General features: G+C 45.2%; 1 protein-coding gene and 1 long non-coding RNA gene across 2 annotated transcripts in view; both read left to right on the forward strand.

Moving 5' to 3' along the window:
• Positions 1–4,376: 4,376 nt before the first annotated feature.
• LOC110572901 lies at positions 4,377–11,402 on the forward strand. Its single transcript, XR_002479885.1, has 3 exons — positions 4,377–4,412; positions 6,689–6,739; positions 11,393–11,402. It is a non-coding gene; the product is annotated as an uncharacterized LOC110572901 (long non-coding RNA).
• A 191-nt stretch (positions 11,403–11,593) lies between these two features.
• The window catches only part of ZNF229 (zinc finger protein 229), a 36,419-nt gene continuing 33,970 nt past the window's right edge, over positions 11,594–14,042 (forward strand). The window contains exons 1-2 of the mRNA XM_044911369.1: positions 11,594–11,637; positions 11,816–11,874. Coding sequence (XP_044767304.1) covers positions 11,604–11,637; positions 11,816–11,874 — 93 coding nt within the window. The 5' untranslated portion in view covers positions 11,594–11,603. The remainder of the gene's footprint in view (positions 11,638–11,815; positions 11,875–14,042) is intronic.

Consider the following 14,042-nt stretch of genomic DNA (forward strand, 5'->3'; position numbering starts at 1 on the left):
TGGTATGATCTCATTGCTGCAGGGACCCTGCCTAAACAGATTGGGTTGGCCCATAGAAAGCCTTAAAACCTGAGCAACACTTTAGACCTGTCTCATCTGCTCCTATCATCGCTGATGCCCCACCTGCTCCAGCAGAAGCCTCAGGGATACAGACCTATTTAGGATGGGTGCCCCCCTCATCCTGGGCATAAGATGCAGGCCAAGACTGCCTCTAGGGAAGGGCCATTGGAGGTGATCAGAGGTCCCTTGTTGAGCTCACTATTCATTGGCCCTCCAGACATACATAAAATGCTGACAGCTCTGGTGGGTACTGAGGCTAAGTGTACTTTAATATATGATAACCCTCAGAGGTTTCCTGCCCCCTTCAGTGCCATTGATAGTTATGCAGAACAGACAGTTATAGTCAGAAAGGTCCTCTTGGGCATTCCCCACCCACCCGGAGATTATGAGGTTTTTATCTTTCCAATACCAGAGAACATGTTGGACATTGATAGCCTACAGGGTGAAACTGCAAATCTCTGATACCTCCAGGTTAGAGTAATCAAACCCACGCTGAAGGGAAGTGCCAGTTGGGAGCCAATAAGCCTGCCATTCCCACGTAGAATGGTAAATATCAAACAATATAAACTGCTTGGGTGCATTGGGAAACCATCCAAGAACTACACTGGGTAGGTAGTTGACACCCTGCCCGTAGTACTTTCAACAGCCCAGGATGGCCAGTAAAAAAGCCAGATAGCTCATGGCAGATAACGATGGACTACTGGACACTAAATAAGGTAGTGTTCCCCATCCCCATCCATGTGTTTGTGCCCAACACTGACGCCATCTTAGACACCTTAGCCACAGTCCTAGGAATGTATCATGCTCTGCTGGACTTAGCAAATGCCTTTTTCAGTGTATCTCTGGCCACTGAGTCACAAGATCAGTGCCTTCACCTGGAAGGGGCAACAATGGACTTTTCAAGTGTTCCCCCAAGGTTACCTGCTTAGCCCCACTGTATGTCATGGGATGGTAGCCCAAGACCTGTCCCTGTTCTCTTTCCCCACATCAATGAGATGGCAAGAACATACAGTATGTATGTGTGTGTGTGTGTGTGTATTTACACACATCAGTAGTCTTTATGTCATGGTATTACAGGGGATTTTATGTTTCCATTTTTAAAACATTGTGGTAAAATATACATAACACAACATTTACCATTGATGTTGTAATGTTAACATATGAAGATTTGCCTTTGTTGCAGGACACCTTGCAGGCTCTGCTGGATCATCTGCGAGGGAGAGGTAAGGCAATGAACCCACAGAAAATTCAAGGCCCAGGCACCACTGTAAAGTTTCTGGGAGTTGTCTTATTGGGTCAGACCAGTGTTGACCCTGAAGCTGTGATTGATAAGATGCAAGCCTACCCAACCCCTAACAGTATGAAAGAGGTGCACACCTTTGTAAGGATATTGGGGTTTATGGAGGACTTTTAGTCCCCACCTGGTGCAGTGCCTCCATGTCTTATATCACCTGATAAAGAGATGGAGGCACTGCATCCCCACGTGTAGGCCTGGGGATCAGAGCAGTAAGCTACCTTTGAGAAGGCGGAAATACTAGTGAAGCAGACTAAAGCTCTGGGCATCTGACAAGTAGGGCTCCCATTTGAGTTAAATGTGTCCATGGCTCCAGAAGGTATGGATTGGGCACTATGGCAGAAACAAGAGATGGAGACAATACCCCCGAGATTTTGGTCTAAGCTCTGGAAATGGGCAGAAAGCTGATACAGGCCCCTAGAGCAACAGCTCCCAGCAGAGCACACAGCACTCCTCCAGGTGGAGCCTCTCACCGAGGAGCAACCCATTGCGATGAGAACTTCCCTAGCAAGAGGTGGGTTAAATATATGTTCCCTCAACCCACCTTCACCATGGCTCAAACCCCCACTTGACTAAGTGGTGTGTCTATTTGCATCAGAGGAGTGCTCTGTCCACAAGACCACTGTCTCTAGAAATGGGGTGCTCCTAGGCCCTATGGAGGATATTTATCCTCTAGATGCCCCACCACTATTTCTATGGCAGACCCACAGCCTGTAAGGAAGGGGCAGGGGAGATTCCTACTGATGCTTGGTATACAGATGGGCCTAGTTAAGGGAACCCACCCACACAGACTGCAGTCCTCTTCAGCCCAACACCAACACCATCTGGATGGAAACAGAAACAAACCATAGCAGCCAGTGGCCTGAGCTCAGAGCAGTCTGGCTGGTGATTGATTACTCAGGAGCCCTGGCCGTTAACCCTCCTACACTGACAACTGGGCTGCTCTACAGGGATTAACCCTATGACTTGGACAATGGGAAGCTGAGGGGTGGATGGTTATGAATAATAATCTCTTGCTGGGTCAAGATACATGGAAAGACTTCGGGTCCATCCACAAGAGCCTAAGACAGCCCTCACTGTTTTCCATGTCCTGGCTCACAAGGTGCTGATACACCCTTACAATCAGGAAGCTGATGCCCTCGCTCAGGTACAAGCTTTAGCTACTGAGCCTTCAATAGATACAGCATATTGAGCAGATAGAAAGAGTGGCCATTGCAATGCCCAGGTGGAATGGCATATTGCCAGGGATGCTAGATTGCCCTTGGTTAATGCATCAAGAGCCTGTCCTGTATGTTCTAAACAACACCCAAGGCAACTGCCAAAAGTATATATGGGACCATTCACTGGAGTTCCCAACTGGTGAGGGATTGGCAAATTGATTATATCCCTCCTTCCCCCACGAGTGAGGGTTCTAAATATGACTGGTTTATATGGACACTGCATCTGGCTTAACCCAAGCTTTTTCCTGCCACCATATAAACCAGGCTGCCACCATTAGGGGATTAGAGAAACTGAGTACTGTGTATAGATACCTTCATTAAATAGATAGTAATTGGGCGTTACATCTCAAAGGTCAAAATATGCCAGACTAGGCAAAAAACATACCATTAAGTGGAAGTTTCATCTCTCCTATAACACACAAGTAGCAGGGTTAATAGAAAAAAATGGATTGGGGCCCCTGGGTGGCTCAGTCGTTAAGTGTCTGTCTGCCTTTGGCTCAGGTCATGATCCCAGGGTCCTGCTCAGAAGGAAGCCTTTTTCCCCTTCTCCCACTCCCTCTGCTTGTGTTCCCTTTCTCGCTGTGTCTCTCTCTGTCAAATACATAAGTAAAATCTTTAAAAAGAAAAGAAAAGAAAAAAATGGATTATTAAAGCAACAGATTGAACTGTTAACAGGTAAAACCACCTTGGCCAGATGGACCACTGTTTTATTCAGGCATGGTAAGACACACAGATACAGAAATGATCGTCATAAAGAAAGAAGTTTATACTCACAGATCCCTAGAAACAGAAGGTATGGCACACCACTCAGGGCCTTACGGAGAAGGACCAGGATTGATCAGGAGACAGAAGAGGAGGAGAGAACATGGTCCAGAGCCTTTATTGGGTCTTCATGGGAAGGAATGGGTGAATCGGGGTAAATATAATGAATAAGTTTAGGATTGGATAATTTAAATAATTTTGGTGGGCTACGGGCTATAGGCGTGGTTCCTCGGTGTCCAGTACCTGGTCCTGGATTGATTTAGGGCAAAGGATTATTGCCTTGGTGTGTGAGTTTGATAAACGACATGGTTGGGGGTGTGGGCTCTGGATTGGTTTGTTTGTATATCAAAGGCACTCTCTCATAAAGTAGATTGCAATTTTTTTTCTTTTTTCTTTTTTTTTTTTTTAAAGATTTTATTTATTTATTTGAGACAGAGAGAATGAGAGACAGAGAGCATGAGAGGGAGGAGGGTCAGAGGGAGAAGCAGACTCCCTGCCAAGCAGGGAGCCCGATGCGGGACTCGATCCGGGACTCCAGGATCATGACCTGAGCCGAAGGCAGTCGCTTAACCAACTGAGCCACCCAGGCGCCCTGCAATTTTTTTTCTTAACGTTGATCATGCAGTGCTTTTGGAATTAAAATATATATAATTAAAATGTATATTGCATACATATAAAATTTACACCAAAACATCAATGCTTTATATCCCCTGGTGATGGGATTATGGATTTGTTTGTTGGAGAGTAGTGTCAGATTTTCTACAACGTGAACATGTTAGCAGCGACTAATAACTTTTTTTTTAAGGAAAGAGAAAAAAGGTGTAGTGGGGTGCTCCAAAGCTGAGAGCCAGAACCTCGTGTGTCCTCCCACAGACCAGGGTACACCTGCTGGGCACTCCGCCTTGCACCTGGCCTTGGGCGGGGCTCCAGGTGTACGCTTTTTTACGTCACCGGCTGGACTTCTAAATAAGAGACCGCGCGCCGCAGAGGATTCTGGGAAGTGTAGTCCGGGCCCTCCCGAGTCGCCCACTTCCGCTTCCGGCCACCGCAGCGCTGCCATAATTTCTTCTGCGATGGTGAGTAGGTTATGGGACGTGGGGCTTCTTGGAAGTCTTCGTTCCGGCCGCAGGGACAGGGGCCGGGTGTTTAGGATCTGGGGGAAGGGGACGTGTGGCGGAGGTCAGAGCCAGGGGATTTCGTCAGCTCCGCTTGGCGAAGGAGAGGTTTGAGGAGGCGGATGACCTGGGCATCCCGGGTTGGGATGGGGGGCGGGGCTCGGGCAGCAGCGCTGGGCACCCCCTCCCCCAGACTTGGAAGGAGCAGTTCCAGGTCAGCAGTTGTGGCTTTGAGACCGGCATCGCTCGGTTTGGGAGACTCCAATGCAGGCAGTCTCCGATTGACGATATCTGGACTTCTTTCATGGTAGCCGCACACCCACTTCTGTATGAATTTCAGACTTTTCTGTGAAGTCATTTCCATAAGGAGCTGCAGAAGTTGAATTTTCATGTTCTGTATGTGTTCCCTTGAGAGTTATTAAGCGCCGTAGAAGTTTTAAGCGGTTATTTTGCTGATGTGGTGGTGCTAGGTCTGTTTTTTTACAGCGTCCGAGGCACACGGGTTGAATTCCACTGTGTCACACAGCCTAGGAGAGTCACAGCTCTTAATTCAGATTTTTTTTTTTTAATAGTAGATTTTTAACCCATATTGCATGAATCTTTGTGTATGACTTAAAGGAGGGGTACATAAGACTTTTTCCAATTGTTCCAACTCCATAGGCTGAAAAGACTCTTCGCATTGATCTATTTCTCCACTGTTGTCAATATCACTATTTCTTGGAATGCCTGGGTGGCCCAGTTAAGCGTCTGCCTTCAACTCAGGTCATGATCTCAGGGTCCTGGGATCGAGCCCCTGCATCCGGCTCCTTGCTCAGTGGGGAGCCTGCTTTTCCCTCTGTCGCTCCCCCTGCTTGTGCGCTCTCTCTGTCTGACAAATAAATAAAATCTTTTTAAAAATACCACTATTTCTTGATTACTGTAGCTTTAGAATAAATCTTGAAGTCAGAAAGAATGAGTCCAAATTTTGTCCAGAGTTTTCCTTCTTTGAGTAGGATTGTTTTGACTATTCTAGGTTTGTTTTTTTTTTAATTTCAATATATATTTTAGTATCAGCATGTCAAATTTTGCAAAAAGACTGAGATTTTGTTGAGATTTTGCTTGAGATTGCATCGGAGAGAACAGATAACAACCTGGAGTCTTTAATTGCATGAACATGGTATATCTTTAGGTATATATTTAGGCGTTTAAAAATAGTTTTAAACCTACACAGCTATGTTAGTTTCAGGCGTATAATGATTCAACAGTTCTGTACATTGTTCAGTGCTCATCAAGATAGGTGTCCTCTCATTCCGCCGACCTCTCCATGGCAACCACCAGCTTGTTCTCTGTGTTTGTCTGGCTTTTTGTCTCTTTTTTTTCTTTGTTCTTTTGTGTTTTTTCTTAAATTCCATATTTAAGGGAAATAATATGGTATTTGTCTTTCTCTAGGTGATTCATTTCTCTTAGCATTATACCCTCGAGGTCCAGCCATGTTGTTGGGAATGGCAAGATTTCACCCTTTTGTATGGCTGACATACATGTATGTCATCATTGTATATACAATGATGTGTGTATCATTATATATACAAATACCACATCTTTAGCCATCTGTGGCTGGACACTTGGGTTGCTGCCGTAATTTGGCTGTTGTAAATAATGCTGCAGTAAACACAGGGGTGCATATATCTGCTCAAATTAGTGTTTTTGTTTCTTAGGTAAAAACCACTAATAGAATTAGTGGATCATATGGTAGTTCTATTTTTAATTCTTTGAGGAACCTCCATACTGCTTTCTTTCCACGGTGGCTGCACCAGTCTGTATCACCAGGATTCCTTTTTCTCCACATCTTCACCGACACTTGTTACTTTGTCTTTTTGCTTCTAGCCATTCTGACAGATGCAAGGTGATAGCTCATTGTGGTTTTGATTTTTATTTTCCTGATGAGTGATGTTGAGCATCTTTTCATGTGTCTGTGGGCCCATCTGACTGTCTCCTGGGAGCTACAGTGAGTGCAGGCTTGTAGACAAGGCCCACGGCAGGAATGGCGTGGGTTCTCTGTTCGAGCCCTGGAGGGAGGGAGGGAGGGAGGGAGGTCCCCTTCCTGGTGGTAGGAGTAGATTACAGGAAGGCTAGATTACATTCAGCTTGCACTCAGAGATTTCTCCCTGTTGTGTGTTGGGAAGGGTGATAAAATCATGTTACCTCCTGGCTCATTTTTATTTCATGGCCTTGCCTTCTTGGGACTGTTCCTTTCTCAGAGAGAATTGCATGGAAGAGAAAGGAATAACCCCTGGTCTCTTCAGCTCCAGGTGAGTAGAATTTCGGTTTCTTGTTATTTTATGGCAATGCCAGCTCTCTTCCCAAACAAGGGCCCCTCTCCTGACCTTACTCTTCATACCGTGGTCTTGACAAATGCCCATTCAGGCCCCTCAGCCATGGCTGCCTTCCCCCCAGAAATGTTTTTTTTTTTTTTTCCTAAAGTTGGGGGAACTTCCTGGTGTCTTGATTTAGTGTATTCTCTCCCTGGCTTCTATTATTTTCATTTAGTCAGTAAATCACTCAGGCTTACACTGCTTCAGGGCTGTGCTAGGTACAGGGAAGAAATAATTATAGTAACTGTAATGGTATGCATTAACTAAGTGCTTGTTATATACCAGTTATGCTGAGGTGTTATAACCGGAAGTCAGGGCCTTTGCACCTGCCCCTGCCTCTGTTCTCTTCCCATCCCAAACCTTTGCACGGCTGATTTATTTTCATGCAGGCCTTGGAGACCGTCAGTTGGCTGAGGATTTTCAGTGTGCCCCGTACTAGGCATGAGCTTTATTCAATAGGTATCCATGTGTACGTTTGTGAGAGAGAAAGACTGAATTCTTCCAACTCTGTGAGTAAGAAGTACTGTCTTCACAGCAGAAAGAACAGACTTCTTCAGAGATTTGTCTCTCTTCTAGTGTTCACACAGCTACAAAGTGGCTGAGCCAGAACGTACCCCCAGGCCGTTTGACCACTCCAGTATTGAGAGTCAAGACCTGCAGCTTCCCAACCCTGCCTCTCGTCTGGCTGTCTGGATTGAAACACCATAATTTACCTGTTTTCCTTAAACTTCAACTCCAGACTCCTGTTTGATTTCTCCTTTTCATCCGCACATGTACTCATTCATCTAGTCCTGTTATTTCTACCTCGCCAGTGTCTCTTACTCCCATTACCCCTTTATCCCACTGGCCTGTGTCACCAGTGATATTAGTCATCTTCTTTCCCTCCACATTGTGAGCTCCATATGGTAAAAGAGTATATCTTTCTTTAAACCTAAGCTCCTGACACATAGTAGAATATCAGTGAATGTGTGCTGTCTTCCCAGCTAGGATGTCAGCTCCTCGAGCGCAGTCCTTGCCTGCCCTGATCACCACTATGTCCCAACAGGCCCAGCGTGGTCCTTAGCCTGTAACTGACGAAGCTAACACATGGCAAAACAAAACCCTTCTGCTCTGGAGCTGGTATCAAAGAACCCAGGATCCCAGGATCAGCAGGCTGAGTTCACTTCAGTCCCAGTTTCTGTTTAAGTATGTATTGGGTACCTACATTGTGCCCAGAGCAGACTAAAATCCCAGCCCTCATAGAGCTCCTATTCTCGTGGGTACAGAACGGTAGTAAACAAGACACACAGATGGTAGGTTAGGTGATAAGTGGAAAAATGAAGCAGGGAAGCTGCTTTGGGAGGGCTGGCAGAGGGACTTGCAATCATAAGTAGGATAATCAGGGATGATTTCAGTAAAAAGGTGGTGATTTCACTGGAAAGGTGGTGATTTCACTGGAAAGGTGGTGAGTAGGGGCCCAAAGGAAGTGAGAGGCCCGTGACACTGGGGAAAGGGAACGGCAGTGAAGGCCCCAAGGTGGGGGCATGACTGACTGGTCTATGTGAAGAACAGAAAGGAGGCCAGAGAGGCTGAGCAGAATGAGAAAGAGGAAGGATAAATGGGAAATTGGGTATTGGGAGGTCAGATAGTGTAGGGTCTTTGGGACATTGAAAGGACTTTAGTGAAGGTTTTGAGCGAGGTGAAGTTCTTGGCCAGAGGAGTGACATACCTTTACTTGTATATTTAAAAGACCATTCTGGCTGGGGCGCCTGGGTGGTGCAGTCAATTAAGCGTCCAACTCTTGATTTTAGCTCAGGTCATGATCTCAGGGTCATATGGGCCCTGCATCAGGTTCTGCCCTCAGCGGGGAGCCTGCTTGAGATTCTCTCTCTCCCTCTGCCCCTCCTCCTGTGCACCTGCGCTCCGTTGCACGCGTGCTCTCTTTCTCTCTCAAATAAATAAATAAATCTTCAAAAAAAAAAAAAAGATCATCTCGGCTGCCGTGTAGGAAGTAGATTGTAGGGGGACAGGAATAGAAGCAGAGAGACCAGTTAGGAGTCAGTCACAGTAGTTAAGGCAAGAGATGACGGTGGTTTGGACTGTAATAGAGAATTGGTCAGATGCTGGCGATCATTTGAAGGTTTTTGCTGATGGTTGGATGTGGTGTATGAAAAAGAGAAGAAAAAAATCAAAGATCATTTCAAAATATGTGGCCGGCTTATTTGAAAAGACAAATCTGGTGTTTGGTTTTGGGCGAGGTAAGTTTGAGACATCTTTTAGACAGCCAAGTGGACATGTCAAGTTGGCCTTGAGTCATCGGCATATGGACGCTTTCTGATGTCCCGAGGCTGGATGTGTTCACTGAGGAAGTGAATGAGTAGAGATAGAGAAGAACTTCATGCACTAAAGCTTGAGGCAGTTCTGATTTTTGGAGGTCGGGGATATGAGGAGGAACCACAGGAAATTCTGTATAAACTAGAAACCCCTGGAAGCCCCGAAAGCCAGCCAGTCAGAGGAAGCTCGAGGGTGTTAGTACCTGTAAACCGTGCGCCTGGAGAAGCCGTATCAGCATCACCTGGGAATTTGTTAGAAACAGAATCTTGCGCTCCACTGCGGAGCTTCTAAATCAGAATCTTTGGAGGTGGGCTCCAGCAGTCTGTTTCAACAATCTCTCGTGGTGATTTTTGAGCAGGCTAGGTTTCTGGAGCACAATCCTGGAAGGTCTTGAGGAGTTGAATTTCAATGGCATTGGTCTGGAGGACCCTGTTACAGATTTTTGTCCTCCCCGTAGGAGGTTAGTAGGTGGCCCAGTCTTGCACACTTGCTTCAGAGGGCAGTCCCTCATGCAGGGCAGTGCACAAATCGTGGGAGACAGGGAGGCACTTGCCGGAGCGGGCTGGGCAAGTGGTCTGGGACCGACGGTTATGGGGCAAAGTGGAGACCTGAGCTCCTGAAGCCGTCCACTGTGGGAGTATCTTGGAGTGGGCCCCCCAAGGGTGCGTATCTGCTTGTCTGAAACTGCCCTGTGGCTTGGGTCTCAGGAGAAAGCAGATCAGGCAAAGAGGGGAAAGGAGGGAACTCACAGTCCGTGTGTTTGTGCTACCTACTGACTGGTTCCGAGAGTTCCGGTCATCTCTGGGCTTCACATCCCATTGATGGAATTTGTTAAACGTGTCCAATGTGCCGGGCCTGTGCAAAATGGAGAACATGAATAAAGGAAGAAGGCCCCATTCCATTGATGATTTGGAGATCTCTCTCTCTCTTTTTTAAAGATTTGTTTATTTCAGAGGGGGGGAGAGAGAGAGAGAGGGAGCACAAGAGAGGGGAGGGGCAGAGGGAGAGACTCCTGAAGCAGACTCCCCACTTAGTGCAACACAGGGCTTGATCCCAGGACCCTGAGATCATGACCTGAGCCAAAATCAAGAGTCAGCTGCTTAACCAACTGAGCCCCCTTGGCGCCCTGATGATGTAGAGATCTTAACAGGGCCCTGTGTTAAAGGTGGCAAGCCAGCAACTTAAAGTGGTTCTGGGTCCCAGAGTGACTAATTCAATCTGGTGGCAGCAGGAGAAGGTCTCACTTAGAAGAGGAGCTCTTGAACTCCAGTCCATGGGCATAATGCAGGGGGTTCATGAGCTTGAGTGGGGAAGAAATATGTACAAGTTGAACTGAAAATTAGCATTTCCTGTAATTATGAATGCAGGCGACAAACCACAATAGTTCAGAACCCATGAATCTGTTATCCATGTAAATCATAGATATTTTTATATTATAATTGGTGCAGGTGTTTCAAAATATTACTTATGCTCATTACTATTTTGAAAATACAGTAGTTAATTAATTCTTGATATTTAATGTATAAAAAGAAGCACATCCCTGGCGTTTTATTATTTTTGAATGTTGTATTCTAGTATAATTAGGCTTTAAAGTCATCCTGTGTGTTTTATTTTATGCATTTACAACATTATTCTAAGTAAGAGTCCGTAAGTATCAACAGATTGCCAAATCAGGCCATAGAACAGAAAAGATCACAAACTCTGGTTTAGAAGACCTTTGCTAACCTGAATCTTGATTTATAGAATCCTTGAGGACAGGGATTTTTTTTTAAGTTTATTATTTTTATTTTTATTATTATTTTTTGGTAATCTCTACACCCAACGTGGGGCTCAAAGTCACGACCCTGAGGTCGAGAGTAGCACACTCTTCCCACTGAGCCAGCCAGGCGCCCCGAAGACAGGTATTTTTCATCGTTTTTATTTCTGCAATGCTCACAGTATTGCATGAGTAAAGCGTTCACACTCCAGATTCTCCTTCACAAAACACAGGTCTTGGTCTGTGGCGTCTGCACCCTTCTGTAGGGCCCTGTGTCTCACTGGAACACTTCTGCTGATAGGCCCTCCCGTGAAACTTCTCGGACTGTCTTCAGCCATCTGCAGTGTCCTTGACCCTGTGGACCATGAGTCTCTCCAGAGCAGGGACTATGCATATGGCGACTCAGTAAACGTCCACCAAACGAATGGTATTCAGAGGGTGTGCACCATACTGGAGACCCAGAGCTGTGGGGGCCAGAAGAAAGGACTGGATAAATTCGAGTTCCCCTCTTGAGCCCACAGGTCCCTGGAACATGGGAACCAACCAGGCTGTGGAGCGTGAAGGTGGAGGCAGGTCCTTCCTTCTGAGCCCAGGAAGCCATGTGATGCTCCTTGTCAGAACTTGGAGAGCCTCAAGAATGAAGAAGGCCCGGATCTTCTGCTTCTCCGGATTAGGAAGATCAGAGGAGAAATAAAATTGCTTCCACTCTGGGAAAACTTAGGAGAGGCGATCATGGAGACTTGGACCTCAAGGCCTCGGGAGAGAGGTGAGAGTTCAGGAAGGGTGTGTGGCGGGGGAGGATCGGAGCCGAGTGTGGAGAGAGGACAAGTGAGGTGGAGGAGAAGAATCCAGTGTGTGAAGCAGCAGACCTTGCTGGGGTCTCAGTAGATGGTCCGTGAGCCCAGGCGGGAGCCCCCTCGTCTCATGGCTTCCTTCTCCTGCAGCTGTCCGCTGTCAAGCTTCAGCCCTTTCTCAGGATGGGGAGGACAAGACCGAGTTTCAGGTGGGTTGAAATCTCTTTTCTCTCCAGAAATAACACGCCAGGCATCAGAGTGTAAAAATATCCCCTTCCCTTGGTAAAAGGGAACAGAGAAAACAATGTATTGGGCGAGTAATGACATTGCTCATTGCATTTATCCACAAAGTAGCCATGTGAGAGAGATGATAGGATCTGGGGTTAGAAAGGAAGAAATGAGCAGGGAATCCTGGATTTGAACCTGGGTCAGTATGGCTGTAATTTGCCATTCTTCTCTACATGCTCCTGCCAATAAATAATCATTTCATCTCAGGGCCTGCGCCTAAGTTATGCAGAGAGGTGACTCTCCAGATAATGAATTCTTCTTCTCTGAGTTTTTCTCCTCTGTGGACCTTTCTGTGATTCATTTACAGATGTTATAGTCTCCAGATTATACACCCTACCAAAAAGTACCCCATGAACAAGGTTAAAAGAGAGCATAATCGGGGAAGAGACATTTCATCTATGACAAAATTATAAATTATAGTATCTTTATTTTTGAAAGAGAGTTTCAAATGCCCAAGCATTCTTGTTCAGAAAGGAAGAAAAGAAGAAACACAAATGGCCACTAATTATATGAAAAGACGATCAACCTCTATTAGTCAAAGCAGTACAGATTCAAACAAGGTAGGATTCTTTTTTTTTTAGCAGATGACCAAAGATTTGAAAGATCAGCATTCACTGTGAACCCAATGGAGAAACAGGTACTTGCACACATTTGCAACTTTCTGGAAGTTCCGCATGCGTCTCCTCCAGTATTCCCCACTCTACAAGTTCATTCTAAATCAGAGCAAGTGTCTGCAGAATGATCATTGCAGTGTTGTTCATAACAGCAAAGAAAGAAAAAAAATGTCATGGAGTGGAGTCCATGTCCATCCATTGGATTGATGGATTATTATGGTTTCACTTGTTCTCTTGTCTAGATTTTGTGCTGCTGTCCAATGAGATAAAGTGGATGAAACTATTAGGACGTAGAAAGATGTGCACATGCTCGTACTTTCTCTCTCTCTCTCTCTCTCTCTCTCACACACACACACACAAATACACACACACACGGTAGATACATGCATACGTGTTAACTTTTCCTTTAAGTCGAAAGAAAAAGAAATCAAAGCAATTGTAAAATTTTAAGTACATATTTTTTCAGCACGTATGAGATTATTTTATAAAGCTTTCTTTTTTTATGGAAAGACATAGAAAAATTTGGAAACTTTGAGTCATTTTTATATTATGCTTTAATTTTAAATGTTATTGATGAACTTCCTACTCTGAGGGCTGAAGAAATGAACACTTCTTTACTTCCCACTGTCTCCCTATATGATGCTGTTTTTACTATCATTACCTTCTGATTTGTCACCACCGATTCCCACAGTGGACTTGTCTCAGTTCTGTGTCTAGAGGTCATTGTCCACCACGTGTCCTTTTTACCGGTTTCTTCATTCCTGCCTTCATTTTGATTTATCTGTTGGTTGCCTTAATGTGACTCCACAATTTGCTTTTCCCAGAGAAGACTTGTGGAGGCTGTACGCACTGAGCATTCCCATGCTGAAGAATGTCTGTTCCCTTTATGCCCAAATGGCAAATTGCCTAAGCTGAAAATTCTTCATTCATACCTTGAGAACTGGTATTCAGTCTTGGGCTGGTCTTTTTCTCATGGCTTCTCCATTCATCTTCTGGTGAACAGAGTTTATTCTGACTTACTAGTTACTTTAGCATTTTTTTTCCCCCGGAAAGGTCTGTTGTGTTTATATTGACAGCAGCTTGGCTGAGTGTCATTTGCAAGGGTCATCCCTTTCTGCCCTTGCTCTGCGATCTTCTGACATTAATTCTTTTCCTGCCTGGATGTCTACTGTTACTATTATTTTATTCATTTGGACCTCCTGGAACTCCTGTTATTAAAGGTGTAACTTCTGGATCTATCTTCCCTATCCTTTACCTTTTATTCTCTTTGGAATTTTCCATCATATTCCAGGAGGCTGCTCTGTGCTTCATTCACTGGCTTCTACTTCAGTGCTGTTCCTTCTTCTGGTTAGCGCATCTCTTGAGGTTGTATTTTCCCGTAATCATAGCAGTGATTTTTTTTTTTTTACACACTTCTGAGAATTCCTTTTTTTTTTTTTTTTTAAGATTTTTATTTCTTTATTTGACACAGAGAG

This window comes from Neomonachus schauinslandi, chromosome 16, assembly GCF_002201575.2.
Source record: "Neomonachus schauinslandi chromosome 16, ASM220157v2, whole genome shotgun sequence".
NCBI classification, from domain to species: domain Eukaryota; kingdom Metazoa; phylum Chordata; class Mammalia; order Carnivora; family Phocidae; genus Neomonachus; species Neomonachus schauinslandi.